The sequence below is a fragment of the Epinephelus lanceolatus genome, chromosome 14, assembly GCF_041903045.1.
Source record: "Epinephelus lanceolatus isolate andai-2023 chromosome 14, ASM4190304v1, whole genome shotgun sequence".
NCBI lineage: Eukaryota > Metazoa > Chordata > Actinopteri > Perciformes > Serranidae > Epinephelus > Epinephelus lanceolatus.
This window is the reverse complement of record NC_135747.1, coordinates 19,902,674-19,925,815: the sequence shown is the minus strand read 5'-3', so window position 1 is coordinate 19,925,815 and position 23,142 is coordinate 19,902,674. Positions and strand designations below refer to the sequence as shown.

Sequence of the window (23,142 nt, the reverse complement as noted above, 5' to 3'; positions counted from 1 at the left end):
ATTAGTTAATGCAGAGATGATTGGGAATATTTCCTTGGGTTTCAAAATACAAAGTTTCCAGTCTGTTGCTCCACAATCAGCTATTTACACACACTCACACACATACATATAAAATACACATTTGCATCTTTTTCTTTTTTTTTTAAGTGTCATTCAGCAGGTAGGACCCATGGTGGGCAGAGAGAGACAAGTGCATCATGGGAAATTGACCTTTGACCTGTAAGAATAGATGTAGAAGGACATGTTATACTTTATCAATATTGCAAATACTGTAGGAATCACCTGATGCTACTTCAGGGTCTACATGGGGCTTATAGGGAGACTCTCAGGGTGCTTCAGGTTCACACTGGTTCTTTACCTCAGGGCAGGACTAGGGCACAGCGCAGCGTGAGCCAATCAGGTTAGCTTGTGAAGGCCTCGAAGTCTGAGTCTGAAACAGGAAGCAGGAAGTGTAAGACAGCAAATCCCAACTTAAGGCCAAATAATGTGGTGCAATAAAGTGTGCGTGTGACATTACCAATTTAAAAAATAATGCTTTATTTTTTTAAGTGTCACAATAAAATCTATTTACAGCAAAGAGGAGCCCATAACAGGAGCGAAATTAAAATGTGAGCAGAAGAGATCAGCAGAAAACATAATGTCTGATAGCGCTACATGAACTTCCACATGGCACTTTTTGTTTCGACAGATTTTAGAGACATCAAGATCATAGTGACAATAAAAATCTTAAAGCGGCTTAGTTTGCAGTGAAAACAGGTGAAACTCTCTTGCATAAAATAAAGTTTAGGCCATGGATGAGTAGAGATGAACAGCTGAGAAACAGGCAGACTTGTAATGATCAGCTCTTGAGGGAATGTAAAGGGCTTGAGTAAGTAAATAGGGAGAAATTGGATTTGGACACAAATATAAGGACACTGATCATGTTTTGTGGCCCTGGAGTTTTTAAATTGAACTATATGCACTCATTAATTTTAAAATGGCTGATCTACATGGGGGGAGAATCACTCAGAATGAATGAAGCCACTAGCAGCACTGCAGTTCATCATCTATCTTTCGATGTAGTAGTAATGGTGGTATTAGTAAAGCATGTAATCAGTGACAATTGGTGTAAAATGCAGAACTGTTACTGCCGTATTTTGAAAAAAATCAAATATCCAAATATCCTCTTCGGCTCAATCTTTATTTGTTATTTCCCTTTTTAACAATCTGAAAATAAAAAGAACAAAAAACTTGGCAGGTCAATGAAGTACAAATGATACAGGCGGATATATATATATATATATATATATTTTTTTATAAGTGAAACCATCTGCCTCTTTCTCATTCGCTCTCCACACAATAACAGTTTGGAGAGGAGAAGTGATAAAACAACTCAGAGACAACAACAAGTATTTGAATCTGTTTAAACTGATGATGTGCTCTCACAGATCTGCTTCATTTTTGCCAGTGATGATAGTTATCCTTTAAAATGAAAGCAAAACTCATGCAATGCAAAATAAACCAAGCACTCGTGAAAAATATATGACCACCAAATAAGAAACTATAGGGTTGCAGCAGTATAAAGGTTTCCTGGTAGAATTAACAATACTAGTATCATGTACATTTCCTTATTTAAGGTATTGAAAAAAAATCTCTTTTCCTCCTGGACTGCCTGTCAGACTTTTTACACATATTTCCATTAAATAAACCTAAAGAACTAATTTTTAATTCCGTAAAGGTTCAGTGCAACTTATTATTATTAATAAAAACAATAGTAAAAATAATAATAATTGTGTAACACTGTATACAGTGATACTGTGAAACCGTGATATTTTCAGAGATGTTTATTGCACCCTGAAAATCTTATACCACTGCAACCCTATTACTGTGCTCTCTAAGCAGTGTAAAGGCTGGGCAGGAAAAGGGACGCTGCCTGTAATAAGGTACTTGTTGAGACAGACGTGTCTTTGAACAGTAGTCTTTTTTTTATATCATTTTATAACACCTTTGTGTTTTGGCACCAACAGGACTGTCTTTCACTTTCAGCTTTATTTAACAGACCACAATCACATTTAAAACTCTTAGAAGTATTCCTCTATGTGTGTGTGTGTGTGTAGTGTAGCTCGCATATACGTATGCCAACAAACATTTTGTGGTCTCGAGACAAAACCCATCACAGCAGTAGCTGCCATGAATTATTCATTAATGATGATGTATGAATGTAGACTGCAAAAATATAGCATCAGATTCTCAAACCAAAATAGAGAGTTTTTTGATTGATTCTTTTAACTCACCTCAAGATACATTCTTGGAACTTTATTAATACTTTTTTAACTATTAATGCAATCTTACTTTAGCTTTCAACAGACAACATTACACAACAGTGTCATTTTGTGCACTAAGCAGCTATAATAGCCTGACTCACAACATGTAGACCGTGGGAATATGGACTGTCACTGGGCTCCTATCTCAGATGATAATACATTTCCAAACTCCCCGTCGCTACATGGAACTAGTCTCGCATAGCCAGACCTAACTCCACAGATCGTTTGAGCTCTGTGTGTGAAGCAACAACAACCACCTCCTAGCTAGCAAACTGCACGCTATAACATCTTTTAATGTTCTATGTGGCATTTTCTTTTGCTTCTTTATTTTGCAAGGGCACCATTGCTGCACCTGGGCTTAGCACCACCCAAGATGATTGTATTTGGTTTAGAGCAGGGGTTATCAACCTGCTGCTCAGGAACCACATGCGGCTCTTTAGCACTTCTCCAGTGGCTCCTTGTGGCTTGGACAAAAACTGAAAAATTATTTTTTTAACATTTTAATTTTTATTTATCATTGTTGTAGCCCTAAAGCGATCCTTACATTTTATAATTGTATAAATGTGTAGCCCTGAAAAAACCCCCCAATGTTTTAGCATCTCGTCAACTATGTGCGTCATACATCTACGGCCTGGCACCTTTTCCTACAATTTGCCGAATGTCAATTGTGATAGCTAGTCTTGAGTCTCCTTAGTGAGGCTAGCTACTGATCCAAATCCAAAAAAGAAAAGGTCTCAGGGGAAAATAGAGAATTTTATAGTGAGTGGACAAATAAATATAAATATCCCACTGCAGAGTAGTTCTTTTGATGTAATACATATTAACGCATGCTCATTTAGACCTATCAGGAATGTTCATATGTTAATTTAGATTAAATAGGCTTAAAAAATGGCTCATTTGATAGTAGAGGTTGCTGACGCCTGCCTTAGAGAAATACAAAACAAGCATTTTCTTCCCTTTGTGCCTTTGTGAGCACTGATACAGCCCAAGATAGGTCTGGCTATGGGAGACTACAGCTAAACTGGGGCAGGTGGGGTTCAGTGTTTTCAGGTTGCACTTAACAGATGTTGACAGAAGGAAAAGGCAGCTACAGCACCTCCCCTACACTGACAGTTCAAACCATTGCAAGGGAAATCAAACCGAGCATTGATTTGGCGATGAAGCTCCATATTTCTAAACATTCTCACAACCATAACAACACAGCTGAATTCGACGACTCACTCCTCAGACTATCCTCTCACTAATGTAAAGCTGTGCTTTAAATACATTAGTTGTTCTAACATGGCACATTTGCAGTGGCAATGTACGCAATGTACAAACATAAAAAAGTAGTTGAAGGCACTAAAAGGATCAAAATATGTAAAAATTTATATAATGATTATCTGTAACTGTGATTACAGTCATAATGCTGTACGCATTGTACATAGTGCTTTGCCATCCAACTAATCTATCAATCTACAATCTGAACAAATATAGTCATGATTGTTTAGTAAAAGTGTATTAAGGCAAAGACATGTATGTTTTTCTACATATATAAATATGTTCTAGAAATTAGTATCAGCTGACCAATAAACCGACGTCTCTTCTTGATCAAATTAGTTTTTATGTCATAATGCAAACCACCAGAGAAAGTTCTGTGTCCTGCTGTAGACTTTGATCTATTGTTTGAGACTGGGCTGAATGTGACACAGTTCTGATACATTCCCTTTGCCAGAGCGTCAGAATGAGAAACTTCTATGGCACACACAGACGCACACAGAAAAACATGTACACGCACATACAACACCAACTTGGCTACAACTAAATCCCTCTTAATCCCACTGTTTTCAGTCTATGCAAATATTTGGCAAATTTACATACAGTACATTCAGATACAATCCTCTCTATTGCTTCACATTCTTTTTTATCATGTAGATGCATGGGCAGTTGTATGGTACTGTCTGTGTTGGCACCATGTCAAGCTCGCTGTCTCTTTTAGAGGTGTTAAGACTGCATGAAAGCTGTGTGATCAGTCGAGGCACTGCCTCAAATTAAGAGTCTGGACACCACATCACATTAGAGTCTGGCTGGAAGCAGAACACTGAGGTAAGTATAAAAAAATAAGGCATCCCAAATACACACACACTGCATTAGCACACAATACACCCGCACTTCTTTTTCTTTTTCACACTGCCATCACTACTTTTCACGGCTGGTTCAAACTCTTCTTCACTGGTTTGGCTTAGTGACGTAGTGGTGGCAGTTGTAGACTCGGGAGAGAAGTCTGGTTCCCTTGTTTCCTTTCCCTTCTCTTCCCATCTACCTCCAGGCCCTGAGCCCATTTTAAACTGCCTCTCCTCTTCTTTTCCTCCTGAAACCACCTTTTCACTATATTCTACATTAATATTTGTAGACTTAAAAACCCTACCTCCTTTCTGGCCACCAGTTTTGTTGCTGCCCCCACCCCCAGCACCTGATATGAAGTCGGTAGCAGCTGCTCTCTGCTGGGCTTCCATTTCTGACAGGCTGCATGCCAAAGCCATCTGCAGGTCTTCGTCATCTTCTTCATCGTCACTGCTGCCCGCAACCCCGTAGTTGTAGAAGGGGGCGGAGCTAAATGATCGACGTGTGGCTGCGGTGTAAGGGCTGGAGCGAGATTTGTCAGGCTCAGTGTGTGATCTGTTTTGGATTTGCGACCTCTGAGGTGACTGACGGGGCTGACCCTCTCGTCGGCTCAGCTCTAGCGCGAGGGCCATTTCATCCTCCACACCTGGGAACGACACAAACAACAACACAGGTGTGTATGTGCACAAGACAAGAACCATTGAAGTATTGTTGACAAAAGTAGTTTGAAGAAAGTTAAAGGGATGGAAATATTTATTTATTTGTCACACCATTCAGTGTGTGTGCTCTTACCATTAATTAGGACACTCTTTAAGACCCCATCCTCCTCAATCTCTGTTCTTTCCTGTCCGTTCTCTTTTATCCTGTAAGCAAGACAAATACACAGATAAATGATGTACAGAAATACACAGAAAGCAGGGCAATGTTGGCATTGAATGCAAAAAACTAAAGTCAAAATTCTTGTGTGTTCACACCCATGGCCAAAAATGGTGAATCTGATTCTGAAATGTAAGACTAAAATTTCTCCATTTCTATCACTGAATTTTTCTCTATCTGTGTGTGTTAGTGTAAAAGTCATTTAAGAAACAAGCACTTAGGGCACTTATAGTATATAGTGGTATAGTGGCACTTAGGGCTACTATGATAGAGCTACACCCATTCTGTGTAGTTGCTAGCACCAGCTTCAGTAGCCAGCTGGAAGCAGACAGGTTACTGTGAGACAAATTATCATGAGAGAAAAGTAAAAAAAAAAAAAAAAGTCACATTTTTGTTCCGTATGTTGTCATGTATGAGAAATGTAAGGGGACTTCTTGGTTATTATAAGTGAATTATTTAAACAGCATTTGTGAAAGAATGATAATGTTCCAAGCTTTTTGATCCATACAAGTTATTGATCATTGTGACTGTGATCCCATAAGCCATTTCCATTGTAACAAAAATCAGAAAGCAATACACAACCCTAGAAAAGAAAAAAATGATTCAACTATCCAGTTGCATTCAAATAAAATTCAAATCACAATCAGAAAGAAAATGAAATAGTTTGCCGCAATCCATTTTATCTTCAGGTCTGGAGTCGTATAATACTAGCAAGCAAAATGCCATCACACCCTAGTAAAAAAAAAAAAAAAAATAAGAATACTGTACAAATCAGACACTATATATATTATGCTGAGCTGAAAACCAGTGTTGATGTTATTTTCAAGCGGCGTTTGTTACAGTAAGGAAATTTTAAAGTGTAGGAAAAATAATCTGTTCAATAATGACAGATTAAAGATGATTTTCTTTTTACTTTCATGACCATGTGTCCCTCTAAGGATGTTAAGTCATGACATTTCTGAAAATATTATATTTCTTAGGTTGGGTACATTTTCTAAGGATGGTATTACATACTTCTTGGTGGTGGTGCGTTTGCCATTTACGATGCGAGTGGAGGTAGAAACTGATTTGAAGTTGCCCATCCCTCCACCAAAGCTGTCCATCCCATCCAGACCACCGAAGGAAGAGGAGAAGGAGGTAAAATCAACTGTGGATGATGAGGACATGAAAGCAGGGAGGAAAGAGGAGAGACTGATTGAGTTCACTGCAGAATCTCAGTCTGTGCAAATATAATACCACTCCTGTGTTACTAAATGCACAGTGCTTTTAATGTTGTGATCACAGTATGATATGCCATGATCCCTAATTCGACACCTATAGTACCGGATACTGTATTACCCATGCAACTTTCAGCATGTAACTGTTTACCTCCTGCTGATGGAAATGAAAAGAACCGGCTGGGGCCGAGACGAGAGGACGAGGTTCCAAATGATGAGAAATCATCTGGAAGAGAGAAAGAGACACACTTTTAATTTCTTAAATACTCTGCTGTTTGTTGAGATGTAACACTAAAGAAGATGTTTATGTTGCTAACTGAGAAGATTGGGATCTTCTGCTGTGAGGGCTTATGTATAATTTTTGCCCCAAACACAGAAAGGGAGATTTTCCCCATGTAGCATAAGCCGACTTCCAAAGTCATAAACAATAACTTTTAATTGTAGTTTTCATTTCCCCTCATACATCCTCCTAATTTAAATAGAATATAACCCCACATGAACATTGTGTATGACTCACCAAAGAGGCTAGCGAAGGGATCCTGGCCGCCAAAAAACTCTCTGAACACCTCATCTGGGTTGCGGAATGTGAAGGTGAATCCTGGGAAATCTGATGAGAAGTCTGCGCTGGAGGAACCTGGAGAATTCAGTCGTAGGGGTCAGGCAGGTAAGGAGCAACCACGAGAGACACAGAGTAGATAAAGGAAAACATATCATGGCCGAGAACAGGAGAAAGTGAATGACATAGAGGGTGTAGAGGAAAATGCGGAGAGAGGAAAAGGCAAACAGAGTGAGGAGGGGAGAAGGACTGGTAATGGATGCAGTAATATCTCAATATCTAATTGGAGCAGGGTTTTATTTACCTGTCTGTCGCATTCCTTCATTTCCAAATCTGTCATATGCATCACGCTTACTCTCTGTAAAGGAACAAGTACAATGTAATGATGGATTAACAACCCATAGACAGCAATATATATCTTTTTCTTACACAGACAAGTTCAAAAATATAAATACTATGGTATAAACTGATTTAAGGGTTCTGTGAATGAAGGTCAGATTCAGATTCATGACTCATCATCACTACAGAGCAACCTTCAACAGCCACTTGACAAATGCCAGTCATGTGACAGACACACACACATAAATCTACAAAGACACAGACTGGCCTGACTTACTGTCAGAGAGGACTTCATAAGCCTCAGCCAGTTCTTTAAACTTCTTCTCTGCTTCGTCTTTGTTGTCTGGATTTTTGTCTGGATGCCATTTCAGTGCCAGTTTCCTGTACCTGAGCACACAACACAAACACAAACAATGACTTATACTTGTAATATGGTCTCTCTTTTAACAACAAACAATACACTGTGCAGAGCCTTAGAAAAATAAGACACCAGACCACTGAGATCATTACATGTCTTTGAGAAGTCTGTATTTTTCATGCCAGTGGTTTTCAAACGTCTTTTTATGGATTTAGTTACGATGTATAATGAGTTATTATATTTTTGGTGTTATGTCTTTTTTTGCACGTGTTCTGAGTGAAAATGTTTTTCTCTGAAATCAAACTCTAATGCGGTCTGAAGATCATAAAATCCAAACACATAAAACTAAGAAACTGCTTATTTCTGAAGCAACCTCAACGTTTTAGGGGCTTATATAACCTGGCAATGTGAAGACAGAAGTTACACTTCAAATGTATTTTATACACAAGAGGAATGTTGCTGTATTGTTGATGAATTAGTGTAAAAAGTCTTGACATTTGAGGGACACTCCCTGGATACTCACGCCTTCTTGATGTCGTCCTGAGAGGCTGTTTTGGGCACTCCCAGAATGTTATAGTAATCCACCATCTTGCCTCCTGTCACTCCTCACCACAGCCCCCCTGAAAGGAAAACACAACTAAGTTTTCTTTTGAGGACAGAACATCTTCAAATTTGATTGGACACACATTTTGCATTCATCAAAATCAAGTCCCTGGTAGCAAAAAGTTTGTAAAACTTCTGGAATCTGTGGTATTTCTTAAACCCCAAAAAAGGAAAAGAAACAGCTCTCTGCTCATTATTTATGTAATTTGCAGACAAGTGGTCCACACACTACAACAGGGGCTGTCTGGGGAATGGCTGATGTAATGTAAACAGTTGTTTATCAGTCTGTAAACAAAAGTGTTGACAAATACAGATTTTTGAAACGTGGAATTACCTTTTTTTGGAATGTGCTTTCACTTATGTTGCCTGTATAGACCTTTTTTAGGGGTTGTGTGGGCATGTACAGACAAAACTGACATCTCCATCACTATCGTGTTAGTTTTGCAACAACTGTGACATCACGACAACTTTTACTATTTGTACATGTAGTTTGATGATATTATGTGATTTCCAGCATGCTCTGCCCAGCTTTAAAGCTTCCAATATTTACTGAAACTGTCACTATATTCAAACAGCACTAAATGTGTGGAAAAAAAATCATATTTCTCTGCTTACTCTATTGCCTTGTAGTGCCTCTAATGCCATTTCTGCATGTGAATGAGAACAACTAACAGTAGACTATATTTCTAAAAACATTAGAGACGAGAAATAGGCAATACAGCAACAGAATCTTGGCTCATATTTGATCAGCGATGCCTAGTTTGAAAGTCTGATGACAGTTCACGGGCGTGTTAGAGGCTGCTCTGCTCTCATGGGCTGTTTTCAGTGTGTTGCAGTAAATTCCTAGCAAATGTTATTTGAAGCAGTAGGAAGAAGAGGAGGGGCATGATTTTTTTTTTTTTCAACAAACTAGCTGCCTCTGGTACTTCTCTCAAAATCCAGTCCCCATCTACAGCTTTAACCTGAGCACGGCACTAATCTGCCAGTAATTGAAATCACCTGTGTGGTAGGTGTTAATTAGTGTCTGTGTGACAGTAATATGTGTTTATTTTTGTTTCACAGTAAATCAGCCCCCATTGATCTTTTCTCTGGTGAAAATCTCAAAACAAAATTAATCTCAAATACATTTTACTGCAGAAGTCGACTTAATTTAATTGAAGTCGCGCCAATTTCCACCGACATATGACTGACACCTACAAGAGCTGCTCTTTAAAGCTGCTTTCTTTCACTAGTTTTCAGGATGGGTCACCATGATTGACACAAACAGTGAATAATATGTGTTGACTATGAGTGTTGACTGCCATATAGATTTAGACTAGAATCAATATAGTGATCTAATTCTCACATTTAGGGCCATAACTTTAAAACAATTTGTGTGGAAGCAGGGAACAATAGTAATTAGTATGGTTAGCACTGTTGTCCTTATCCATACAAGACAAGTGACTTATCTGAGATATATGTATGTGTAGACACGTAACAAGATGTCATTAGGTAAATTTGAGTTTTAACTCAAATATGATGCATGTTGTCACCTGATTGGGGTGTTATTAGCCCATTAAATGGCTGTTATCAGTGGTTCTTAGCCTTGGACTGTAGATATGGGTAGAAGAGGCCCATTAAATGGCCGTTTGTGTATCTAATGTAATGTTTCTTAAACTTTATGTTTTAATTTGTCATTGCAATTAATGAAATGATAAACATGGAGCTAATAAAACAGATTGTTTATTCTTACTGAATAGCTAATGACATTTTATGGTGTAGTAGTTGAACTGTATGGGGTAAAACAACATCTTTATGTTACACACAATAAATAAAGATTTTTTTTGTCCTGCATGAGCTAAACTAGATAGATGGATGCACACATATTTATGTCCTACTTTTTCTTAACCTTTTTTTTTTTTTTAAATAAAATGATTTTTTAATCATAAGTACTTGGAAGTGTGCCCTTGAAATGATGAGACCTCAGTACAGTCAGTGGTTCCATTATAGTCACAGTCAGAGTTAGCATTCAGCTCATCATGCCAATCTCATTAGTGGACTTCAACAGTTTTAGGGATGACGCCGGGGACTTCCAAACTGAGTTAAAATAACTAAACTTAACTTTCTGTGCCCCCTCGGGAACAGCCATGTGCTCACACAAGTATCATTACTATGTTATTTCTAGCGTCATGGCATCTGACAACTGCTGCTGACATGACAGTGGGCCTACACAAACTTACACACACGGGCAGATGCAGTTGCACAGGTGTTGTATGTATTCAAGTAGCAGCAAAATTAAGGGTACCATTAACATGAATTGGTATTTCAATAGAGACAGTATTTCCTATTATGGTAAAGTTGGACGTCTGTACTAAACTGTAGACGCTATGCTACATGGTGTACTGAGAGTGAGTAGCTACAACTTATGTAGCCAAAGCTACATGGACCTACCGTGTGAGTGTGTCGGCCTTATTAGTGGGCAGCCACCGGTCCGGAGCGATGAATTAGTTATGGTAGCGGTGCCTCTGGTATGCGCTCCCCCTTGCTCTCTTCGTGACAGCCGCACACACAGCCTCCTCCTCCGGTCCTCCTCTTCTTCTTCACCGCGCCGACACAAATACTCTGTAACGACACAATATGTCTGCAGGGTACCGTTATTCCCCTGCGCTTTACTCCACTGGCCCCCTATCGGGAAAACAAGCGGAGAGTCACAGCCCTGTTTGCCTCGTGCGCTGGTCTAAGCTGCACGCGCTACGTCATTATCAGCTGAGAGCGAAAAAAAAAACCACACAGCCTCTGGAAGAGCCTGGAAGCGTCGTCAGACCCGCCCTGCCTCAACAACCGCCTGTTGCTCACAGCTAATGTAGCTTAACCTATAAAAACAGCGGCTTCTGATGGCAGTCACGGAAACCTGCATTGGTCAGCCATCCAGGTTAGACATATGAACCACATTACAGGGCCTGTGTGCTGTATTTGTTACACATACTTCTGTCTATTTTTTTAAAAAACTTTATTTATACCTTTGGTCTTTTCAGCAAATATACACACAAACATTAAAGCACACACACACTCAACCCTCCCAGACACCTAAAGAGTAAAAAAAGAATAACTAAGTAATAACATAATAATAATAATAATAATAATAACAATAATAAGAAACTATCTTCATTTTATTTTTCTGTATTTTTCTGTTTATTATTATTCATATTATCATGAAAAATGCCCCACCAAAAGTAAAGAATTTAGAGAAGAAAAACATGAAATAATGATGATAATAATGATGATGATAATAATATTAATAATAATAATAATAATGATAAAATTATCATTTTTTCTGTATTATCATTTTTAATAATAATAATAATAATAATAATAATAATAATAATACTGTTCTTATGAATATTCCTTTTTCTTCTTATCAGTATTATTATTACTATTATTATTATTATTATTACCCCAAAAGTAAAGAGTTTAGAGAGGAAAAACATGAACTAATAATAATAATATTAATTATAATAATAATAATAATAATAATAATAATAATAATAATAATTACATACAAATAAGATACTTAATGATGAATTACTGTGTGGTTAAATTATGTGTGAGTTACTATTACATGCTAACCATAGCGTTACCAGTGCAGTGGTCAGTTGTTAGCAAGCCAGTTCATTTAAGTAGGCTATTAACTTCAGGTTCTTGGTACTTGTACTTTACTTGAGTATTTCCCTTCATAGGTCCTTTAACTCCATTACATTTAGCCATAGCTAGGCAACTTTGCAGATAAAAATTTTACATGGGACACGTAAGGAAAGTTCACAAAATATGAATTCATTGTTGTACATTGAAGCACCCAAGAGAGATACAATTGGCCAGCTCATACCTCAAAAAAAGCTTCAATAATTATGCAGTAATATTATATGCAGGCATATAATCTTTATCGTAATTCTAACAGGGGTGATTCTGCTACTGTATATGATGAGTACTTTAAGTACATTTTATCAATAATAGTTCTGCTCTTAAGACTTGAAATACACAACTGAACTGTTAACTGCAATGTAGTATCTGTACTCTGTGGTGGTACTAAGACTTATACTTAGGGAAAAGGAGCTGAATTCTTCTTCCATTGCTGATTATAACTACAGATTCAGTAACTGTGTCCATATAGAGCAGAATGTTGTAGTCACAGCCCCTCATAAACTCATTGTTAAGAGCACATTACTTGTATTTAGTAGACAAGAGAAGTGTAGTTCACCAGAAAGTAGGCTTTTGGTTCAATGTGTGACTCAGCTTGATCACATGATGAGCTCATGGACTGGTCAGTCATGTAAAGACTACACCTCTTTATGTACAGTCAGAGGTCTAAAGTAACTCACACAGCTGCACTTGCTGGTCACCATTCTCCCATCTGGTGGCTGAGGGAAGCAACTGCAGGTACAAGGCCAGACCCACCCATTGTGTACTTTGTGGCTAATCATCAACATGGAACAAAAAAGCAGGAAATTGGCAGAGGCAGGGAAACAGGAATTTCCTTTGTAAATGAACAGGAGCTGCATTTAAACACACTGTGAAATCCAGCAACACACTGTTAATGGTAAATTTAACAAAATGTATCATGTGGATTTTTTAATCCATGTTTACTCTGATGAACATGTTACTTTGGGCACTACTAATGATTTTATTATGCTCAAGTATTTTGCCTGTGTCTCTTTTACAGACAGCAATCCTTGTAATTCTTGCCAAAGTGCTAATGATATGTTCCCAGTTTTCTCGCTGAAAAAGTTAAATGCTAAACTCATGACAGCAGATGACTCAGTATGAAAGGCTTGTTAGTCTCTCAGGCTAGTAGGGTGTTGGCTATGCTGGGCGAGTTCAGGAATAATCACAATTCATCGTTTAAAAGGTTCATGACAACATTTTATTGATAATACTGATATTTTATCACCACCACAGGTTATCAGAGTGTTATTGGGAATGTGTTACATTCATGATAACTTTTGGAATGTGCGATGGTAAAGCCAGATGATGTTTGGCCCTTCAATACTCTTCTCCCTCTTCATCCTCCTCTCCCATGCTGTCAGTGCCAACCTCTTCATAATCCTTCTCCAGGGCAGCCATGTCTTCTCTAGCCTCTGAGAACTCTCCCTCCTCCATGCCCTCCCCAACATACCAGTGGACAAAGGCTCTCTTGGCGTACATGAGGTCAAACTTGTGGTCGAGACGCGCCCAGGCCTCAGCGATGGCTGTGGTGTTGCTCAGCATGCACACAGCCCTCTGCACCTTGGCCAGGTCACCTCCAGGAACCACTGTTGGAGGCTGGTAGTTGATGCCCACCTTGAAGCCAGTGGGGCACCAGTCCACAAACTGGATGGTGCGTTTGGTTTTGATGGCAGCAATGGCAGAGTTGACATCTTTGGGAACCACATCACCACGGTACAGCAGACAGCAGGCCATGTATTTGCCATGCCGAGGATCACACTTCACCATCTGATTGGCTGGTTCAAAGCAAGCATTGGTAATGTCAGCAACCGACAGCTGCTCGTGGTAGGCTTTCTCTGCAGAGATGACGGGAGCGTAGGTGGCCAGAGGGAAGTGGATACGAGGGTAGGGCACCAAGTTGGTCTGGAACTCTGTCAGGTCAACATTCAGGGCTCCATCAAAGCGAAGTGAGGCTGTAATTGAAGACACAATCTGGCCAATGAGCCTGTTCAGGTTAGTGTAAGTCGGCCTCTCGATATCGAGGTTCCTGCGGCAGATGTCGTAGATGGCTTCATTGTCCACCATGAAGGCACAGTCGGAGTGCTCCAGGGTGGTGTGGGTGGTCAGGATGGAGTTGTAAGGCTCCACCACTGCGGTGGAGACCTGGGGGGCTGGGTAGACAGCAAATTCAAGTTTTGATTTCTTTCCGTAATCAACAGAGAGTCTCTCCATCAGCAGGGAGGTGAAGCCTGAGCCAGTGCCGCCACCAAAGGAGTGGAAGATGAGGAACCCCTGCAGGCCGGTGCACTGATCAGCCTGAAAGAAAAAAAAGTTGCATATTCGAAAGGTAAGAAATCACATGAAAAATCACCATGCTGGCTATTTCTTTAAGAACTGGATTTCCTTTTCTTAGTGTTTTTTTTAATCTTGAAAAGCATTAATCTTGTTCCACCAAAGAACAAGCCTGTCAACATGCTAAACCTGTCCAGCAAAACTAACTAAACTCTCACCAGTTTGCGTGTCCTGTCCAGAACCAGATCGATGATCTCCTTGCCGATGGTATAGTGTCCTCGGGCGTAGTTGTTGGCTGCATCTTCCTTTCCTGTAATCAGCTGCTCAGGGTGGAACAACTGACGGTAGGTTCCTGTACGCACCTCATCTGTAGAAAGACAAATGAGAGTTAGTAAATGAGCGATCCTAAATTGGAATCACTACCAAGAGCTTGACCAGTGACCTAGCATATTTGGCAACATAGGCAAGCTTCCTCTGTTCAATTATTGGCAAAAGAAAACTTTGTTCTTGTAATAAAGACATGATTATCATCTGCATAAATGTGTTTTTTTGTGCAATGTAAACCATAATTATTGTAAGCTATCCTCATGTTCTAGTTCAACATCTTAACATGTGCATTCATTGTTAAAAACTGAATGTGAAGTAGAAGTGGTAGTACTTGTGTAGACCACACCCTCTCTTTGAACATTTAAACAATGTTGTCATTGTAATATCGTAAGTGCTGTCTTTTCCAGGTTTTAAAGGCTGCATTACACTAAACTGATGTCATTGTCTAAACTTACCAGACTGCTTTTGCTGTTCGTTTGGTATTACTCACTTAGTCAATATATTAACGTAACTAATTATTATTTATCAAAAATCTCATTCAATGTCCAGGTATTTGTTAAAAAATATCATGATATTTGGTGTTCTCCATTTAATCCAGCCCTAAGTTAATGTATAGAGTGTCATCAGTGTAAGTCAAGTGTATGAGTTTCTATTAATTTGTACACTATTTACACATTACTGACCGATGACAGTGGGTTCCAGGTCGACAAAGATGGCTCTTGGAACGTGCTTCCCTGCCCCTGTCTCACTGAAGAAGGTATTGAAGGAGTCATCTCCTCCCCCGATGGTCTTGTCACTGGGCATCTGTCCGTCCGGCTGGATCCCATGTTCCAGACAGTACAGCTCCCAGCATGCATTGCCCATCTGGGCTCCGGCTTGGCCGACGTGCATAGAAATACACTCACGCTGAATAAGAGAAGGGAGAGAGGTTGGTTAGAGGAGGCTGCCAACTAATGTGTTATCAGATATATATTTGCTATCCAAAAGCATGTACTACTGTATTTACTTTGAATACTTACTGATCCAACACTAACTGCTTAGAAATAACTGGAGACCTTTAGAGTGTGCATCACTGTATGTCAGGTCAGCTCATGAGTTCAGCTGCATGGTTTTATGTTATGTAAAATAAGGCGAGGAAACAAAGGTCATGTATTGTTTTTCATTATTGCTTTATGGTGCCCATGTTCCGGGTTTGAACTTCATGGCATGATGTCTGCTGCCAATTTGGAGAGGAACACACCTTAGTTGACAAAGAAATATTGACTGCTGAACACTGTGTGCCAGAGCAGAATGTTAAAGTTTTCAGCTGCCCAAGGTACTTACAGTGACCCAGCATTTAAATTAAAGCAGCTATTTGGTTGTCCAGAGTCTGCTCTATGGGCTGTTAGAGGATAATACAGCAAACCTGGGCAGGAAATGCAGCCACAGATGGAAAGCAGTTCTAAGAACCCATTTTACTGTGTTTCTCCAATAAAAGTGGAATAAACAAACTTAGTCACTATGTGGCAGACGGGAAGGCCATGCCTCAAGAAGATGGGAAAAACCTTCCCCCACTTCTCCATCCTGTATCTCCTCCCTCTTCCTCCTCTCCTCCCCTTTTGGCTCTCTCTCCTCCCCCATCCTGTCCAGCTGCATAGTGCTATGTAACAGTCAGGGATGTCTCCCTCTCTTTCTCCCTCTCTCCACATCTCTCCCAAACCAAAAACTCCTAACAGCTGCAAAATGGCTGCCAGCAAACTCATACTGCCTAGGCCAGACCACTCCTCTTTTCTCTGTTCTTTTTCTCCATCCACCCACTGCCACGATTACTGCGATCACTCCTTCTTAGTCAAGATTACTTTAATTCTTTAACAAACACATGATTAAGACTCCAGTTGTTTTTTTCCCCTTTAGTTACATGTGTTTCCCACTTTATGACTTAATGTAATACATCAAGCAAGTATGAGAATGACAAAGCAGTCTAACTCATAAAGTGTCATTTGACCTAGATTGCCCAAGAGTACAGATATGACTTATCAAGTCTTGAAGTCATAAGGAACAATCCTGTGGCATTCCTCTTCCTGAATTCTCACCAGACATGCCCTGAAAAGTTTCATTACATAAATCCAGCTCAAAACTACTGTCTCTTAATAGGATAAAGCTGCTTTTGTATCAGTAACCTTCAGCTCCTCAGCAGAGGCCTTATGAGCATTAAAGAAGCCTGGCTGTTTAATCCATCTAATGCTAGGAAACAGAGACAAAGGGAGGCTGAAGGGAAGAGAGAGTGGAAATTTCAAGGCTACGTCATCAGCCAAGCTGTTACTCACCATTTTGTCTGCTTGTCCTTGGACTGACGTTGAGGATTCAGATACAAGGCAGAAGTGCGGAGGAGAGGGAGAGTCAGGGTTTATATAGGCAAGGATGTGGAGGGGGCCGGCAGGAAACCACAGCAAGCAGCTGCATAGCTCATTGGCGGGAGGGAGCAGCAGTTTGAAAAAAAAAAAAAAAAAAAAAAAAAGAGGGAAGTCCCTTATGCTGTCTGTCTTGTTACCCGCCCTTACATTTATCTGCTTTGTCTGTCAGTTTGAGATTAGCCGCTTATGAATGCAAAAATAACCCTCTTTCATTTTCTCTATAATCATTTTTGCTCTTTTGTCCTATGTTGTGTGTGTAAGTTTACTTACATACAAAGTTTCAGTGTTCACTCCTTAAGATTTCTTAACATATAATATACAGTATATTCACTGAACAAGAACTGTAGGCAAGGAGAGTGATTTTTCTTATTTCATGCATGCATCTGCACCCACACACACTCATCAACAACCATACACCCTTTGTCTGTATTAAATCATTAAAGGTGCTGTATACAACATTCAGAACATTGATATAACCGCAAACAACTATTTACCATGTAAAGATACAGTGGAGTAATGGCGCCCTGAGCAGAGAATTAAGCCGCGCTACCTCTCTGTGTGTTGCAATCTAAGTTCTGTGCGTATCTCACTGGCTCGCTAATTGCCACTGCTCTGCACTGCACTCATATGGTAGTTACCACTGATAACACTGTCCTTGCCTCACAGTGGTGGAAAGGTGTTGTCGCCATAAACTGTAACAAGTAATGGACAACGCTACCGTGACATCACCCACTGGTTTGTGGACTCCTGTTTGAAAGCCTCTAGTTTGACATTTCAGCCGCCACTGTTGGTTTTTTGGAGCCAACAGTGATTGTATTTGGACAAGAACATGCAGCTGTGAAGGAGCAAGCTGAGTCATAGACCATAATGTATGACCACCTTGCACATACCCTGTCACTCTAAGTGTCCCCTCTCTTAAATAAGCGTAACCTTAAGCCTTGATAAAATGTAAACAGATGAGTTATGTCAAAATTTACCCCCTGTACAGTTGTCATGAACAAGAAAATGAGCTGCAGAGATCAAAACCACTTTTGCACTAGACTGTAAACATGTTTATTTCTGCTGTAAGGTTTAGCCTGTTAACATGGGGCCCATGTGGATTAACTCACTTCTGAAGCCAGCCTCAAGTGGCCATTGAAGGAACTGCAGTTTTTGGCCTGTCTGCATTGGCTTCATTTTTCAGTCCTGGACATGGCTGCTTCTTGTTGCCAAGCATAATGCACACTCTCTGGCTTTACTCTGCACATTAACACTGTTAGCTCTGTCAACACTGCTGATGTTATTAGTTGTTAACACTGATCACACTGTTAGCCCTGCTGCTAGCCCCTAGTTCAGCCACCTACATGTTGATAGCCATACGTGTGCAAGCTGGCTCAGACACTGAAATAGATGTGCTCTGAAAGTTGCATACAGCAGCTTTAAATAAAAAAAAGCACACAGTATTGGTCTGGATAAAAGAAAAGGCTGTGAAGCTCTTTATTCTTAACAGTCAAATGTATAAGACACGCTTTCATGGTAGGAGAAGTAAATGGTGAGCAGTGACAATCCTTACATGTAACATGAGATGACACAGATGACATAGCAATACAAAGTGTTTGAGTTTAACAAGCCAATTCAGAATACACAGAAAGACATAACATTGGAAATTAACACACAACTCAAATGGAAAAGATTCAAAACAAAGAAAACTTCCATGAAAACCTGAGAACAGTTTTCTGTTTATCCTTGGTACAACTTTTTAACAGCCCTCACAGGATCACAGAGCTGTGATTCATACATAACTGGGATCCTATTGTTGCTGCAGGCCACTGTCTGAGCATGAGCTACACAAACAACACCAGTCAGTGAGTTAGTCGGTTATTTTCTCTCCCTCCCGCTCTCACACAGTCACAGCTGAATGGCATATAGAAACTGACATAGGAGCCCTTTCATAACTTACATTCCACATGGGAGAGGATAGTGGGGGGAGGTGCACAAAAGAGAGGGTGTGGTCTAAGTTTCTGGGCCTGATACTGCTGAGAGAAAAGATCTTTAAAGGCCCAAACGAGATACGTCTGACCACAGGCTTGTTGCCGTTACTTTGGGTGCAAATACAGTACCATAACTACAGACTGTGTGAAATGTGATCCTCATGTTTTAAAGCTTCAAGATGTTCAGCTAAGCTTGTTTTGTAATGTGTGTCACAGAATGCAGTACATGTGACTGACTTCCTCATGGTGCTACTTGTTTTAGGTGTTTTTTATTTCACCATTTTGCTCAGTTTTGAGGACAATGGTAGTAATAGGGACCATTAATGTTATTTTCTTCACAAAACTGGTGCTGTATTCATACATTTGACCTACATTTTTCCTCACTACTACCCATTTTAAAACCATCACTTAACTTTTGGCTTATATCTAGGCCCTAGGAGATTCAGTATTCCTCTCCTTCATCCTCATCACCTATGTTGTCAGCACCCACTTCTTCATAATCCTTCTCCAGGGCAGCCATATCTTCCCTAGCTTCTGCAAACTCTCCCTCCTCCATGCCCTCCCCAACATACCAGTGGACAAAGGCTCTCTTGGCGTACATGAGGTCAAACTTGTGGTCGAGACGGGCCCAGGCCTCAGCGATGGCTGTGGTGTTGCTCAGCATGCACACAGCCCTCTGCACCTTGGCCAGGTCTCCTCCAGGAACCACTGTTGGAGGCTGGTAGTTGATGCCCACCTTGAAGCCAGTGGGGCACCAGTCCACAAACTGGATGGTGCGCTTGGTCTTGATGGCAGCAATGGCGGAGTTGACATCTTTGGGGACCACATCACCACGGTACAGCAGACAGCAGGCCATGTATTTACCATGCCGAGGATCACACTTCACCATCTGATTGGCTGGCTCAAAGCAGGTGTTGGTAATGTCAGCAACCGACAGCTGCTCGTGGTAGGCTTTCTCTGCAGAGATGACGGGAGCGTAGGTGGCCAGAGGGAAGTGGATACGAGGGTAGGGCACCAAGTTGGTCTGGAACTCTGTCAGGTCAACATTCAGGGCTCCATCAAAGCGAAGTGAGGCTGTGATTGAAGACACAATCTGGCCAATGAGCCTGTTCAGGTTAGTGTACGTCGGTCTCTCAATATCTAGGTTCCTGCGGCAGATGTCATAGATGGCCTCGTTGTCCACCATGAAGGCACAGTCAGAGTGCTCCAGGGTGGTGTGGGTGGTCAGGATGGAGTTGTAAGGCTCCACTACGGCTGTGGAGACCTGGGGGGCTGGGTAGATGGCAAACTCAAGCTTGGACTTTTTACCATAATCAACAGAGAGTCTCTCCATCAGCAGGGAGGTGAAGCCTGAGCCAGTGCCGCCACCAAAGGAGTGGAAGATGAGGAACCCCTGCAGGCCAGTGCACTGATCAGCCTGTAAAAAGCAATTAACAAACCATTAAAGTTAACAAAAAAACATATAATATGCTAGAAACATGCACCCTCAGCACACTCAGATTGATCGTCTCACCAGTTTACGAGTCCTGTCCAGAACCAGATCGATGATCTCCTTGCCGATGGTGTAGTGTCCTCGGGCGTAGTTGTTGGCTGCATCTTCCTTTCCTGTAATCAGCTGCTCAGGGTGGAACAGCTGACGGTAGGTTCCTGTACGCACCTCATCTGTAGAGACAAATAATACATAAACAGATTTACTGAATGAGTGATCCTAAAATTGAAACGCTATCAAGCGCTTGACATCAAAATGTTTCTACAGCGGCAAAAGAAAACTTTGTTGTCGTGATAAAAAGCTGATTATTATTTGTATGAATATACATTTTTGTGTATGAAAAAAAGTTGTATTACCTGTCAAAAATGTTAACGTGTGTATTTATTGTAAAAAAACTGGTTGAGATGTTGTGTTTTACATTTAAAAATTTAGTTATTTTTAATGTAAAGAATTGCACATATACACAAATGAAAAATGCAACAAGCCAAATTTTAATTTTCTAATCACTCATATAGCTTTGTTAATAATAAAAACTACATTAAAACGTCCAATCTGTTTAATATAACATCAGCTATATGACAGACACTGACCGATGACGGTGGGTTCCAGGTCGACAAAGATGGCTCTGGGAACGTGCTTCCCTGCCCCTGTCTCACTGAAGAAGGTATTAAAGGAGTCATCTCCTCCTCCAGTGGTCTTGTCACTGGGCATCTGTCCATCTGGCTGGATCCCATGTTCCAGACAGTACAGCTCCCAACATGCATTGCCAATCTGAGCCCCGGCTTGGCCCACATGAATAGAGATACATTCACGCTGCAGAGAGGGAGCAACACTGTTCAATTACCAGAAGCATCTGTTTATTTTTCACATTACTGCTGCACAGAAATGTATTTAACTGCTTAAATCCATTAATCATATTGTACTCTGTCTGTCATGGGCTAATGCAGATAAGAAAACTAATTTATTTTGACTTAATTTACAATATTTCAAACTTTAATTTAAAAAAAATCAACTTATTTTTTAACAAATACATTCCAGCTCAAAATTGTTACAGCAGTATGCACAGTAAGTTTCCCCACTAGCAAACCTCATCTTACCATAGTTTATGTCTCTTCTCCAATGTCCAGGTATCGGTAAGAAGATGCAGTGCTGGAGACAGCTGTGCTCCTCTGCTGTTTTATACCTGCAGCTTAAGGTGAACAGTGATTTGATCTGAGCTGTAATCAGAGAGCCTACTGATGTGACCAGGATAAGATCATCCGCTTGACAGGCAGAGACACAATGCCAAAGGAGGTCACCACCCTATTCATTGTGTGAGTCTGTGAGCATTGGTGTGTATGTGCACCTCATATTTCAGAAAGCAGTGGCAGAAACCCAGATGAGGGGCAGGTAATATAATGTAGTTTCACTTGGCAGGTTCTAATGTATGAGTTAATAATGTAAAAAAAAATCCCTTGTTGCTTTGTGGTTGTTTTTTTAATTGTAACATTTATGATGAGCAACAGAGTGACAAAGAATCAAACTGCTAAAGTGTTCCACTGTCAGGTAATGGTGTACCCTTTCTGTATGCTAATTTGGAAATTTTGGAATGGCGATATGGTGGAAACAATACAGTTATGTACTATTACTGACTTTTTCAATGCCACATTTTCATGATGTATGACTCTCATGTGTCAGTATTGGAATTCGATGGTTAAACACATGAATTTAAACACAAAATTTAATCTTCAAGTCGATTCGTAATTGTTCTCCTTCTGGAGGCTTGCACAAAATGCATGCTAAAAATATAAACTGAGACTTTGATCATTTTTATGGATAGGCAGAATCTCCAAACACAGAAGATCTGCTCTGAACCCCAATGGCATCTTGAACAAACTGAAATGTACCGTTTTATTAAAAAGAAATACACCTTATTTGTCTGGCACCTTACTTTCCCACACTCTTTACCTAAGCTGAAATGAACTGTCACTCTTTATTAAGCAATACAATATATATGAAAGCTGCTCCTCCTTCCCTAGTTCTTCAGCCCCTTGGGAGAGTAGAGAAACTCAATACATGTGAACCGCCTTATAAGGCGTCAGCTGACGAAGTGGAGTAAACAGCAACTGCGTGCCAGATTGGTTCCACTCTGCCACAGAAACAGGGCAAAACTAAGACAAAAAAGGCACAAAATCATGTTAATTAAATTCCAAAATAGGTGTTTTCTCCTCAGATTTCTGAGCCCAGAAGGCCGTTTGCACCAAATAGATTGTACAGTTCACATGTTCATAGTTTCACTTGGCTGGCAGTGGAATAATTGCCTGTTTCAGCTGGCAGGAAAAACCCAATCTAATGGTACAATGCCATGGCTCAAAGGCATAACTCTCTGTTATATTTAAAACAGGTCAAACCACTTTCAAGACCAGCGGGCATCTGCTCTAATAGGGGAGTGTTGATTCAGGGTAATCTACTGTTTGGAGATACAACACTGTGGCAAACTATGGTTTCTTTATTCACAGATATCATGTGGACTTCCTCCTTGCTGTCATGATATTTATTTCTAACTGCATGCAGTTATTTTCTCCATAAAAAGCAGTGGATGTTAGTGAAAAGTGACAATTAGACAAAGTCTGTTGGTTGTGAACACATTTGTGTAGCC

At 40.2% G+C, this 23,142-nt stretch overlaps 3 protein-coding genes across 4 annotated transcripts; all 3 read right to left on the bottom strand.

Moving 5' to 3' along the window:
• Positions 1-128: 128 nt before the first annotated feature.
• On the bottom strand, positions 129-11,033 carry dnajb2 (DnaJ heat shock protein family (Hsp40) member B2). 2 transcript variants are annotated; one of them, XM_033617084.2, is made up of 11 exons: positions 10,786-10,925; positions 8,276-8,372; positions 7,672-7,781; positions 7,360-7,413; positions 7,017-7,133; positions 6,651-6,725; positions 6,297-6,429; positions 5,199-5,269; positions 4,756-5,052; positions 359-430; positions 129-217 (listed from the first exon to the last, which is right to left on the bottom strand). In XM_033617084.2, exons 2-10 carry the CDS (start codon positions 8,338-8,340, stop codon positions 402-404), a joined length of 951 nt encoding a protein of 316 aa, XP_033472975.1. In that variant the 5' UTR covers positions 8,341-8,372; positions 10,786-10,925; the 3' UTR covers positions 129-217; positions 359-401. The 2 variants fall into 2 exon arrangements, with proteins under 2 accessions (XP_033472975.1, XP_033472974.1); XM_033617083.2 differs by lacking the exons at positions 129-217; positions 359-430 and having other exon boundaries at positions 2,787-5,052; positions 10,786-11,033.
• Positions 11,034-13,229: 2,196 nt separating this feature from the next.
• On the bottom strand, positions 13,230-17,117 carry LOC117251095 (tubulin alpha chain). The gene is made up of 4 exons (XM_033617081.2): positions 16,959-17,117; positions 15,336-15,558; positions 14,544-14,692; positions 13,230-14,349 (listed from the first exon to the last, which is right to left on the bottom strand). Exons 1-4 carry the CDS (start codon positions 16,959-16,961, stop codon positions 13,372-13,374), a joined length of 1,353 nt encoding a protein of 450 aa, XP_033472972.1. The 5' UTR covers positions 16,962-17,117; the 3' UTR covers positions 13,230-13,371.
• Positions 17,118-18,491: 1,374 nt separating this feature from the next.
• On the bottom strand, positions 18,492-21,711 carry LOC117251096 (tubulin alpha chain-like). Its single transcript, XM_033617082.2, has 4 exons — positions 21,602-21,711; positions 21,095-21,317; positions 20,529-20,677; positions 18,492-20,432 (listed from the first exon to the last, which is right to left on the bottom strand). Exons 1-4 carry the CDS (start codon positions 21,602-21,604, stop codon positions 19,458-19,460), a joined length of 1,350 nt encoding a protein of 449 aa, XP_033472973.2. The 5' UTR covers positions 21,605-21,711; the 3' UTR covers positions 18,492-19,457.
• Positions 21,712-23,142: the final 1,431 nt, after the last annotated feature.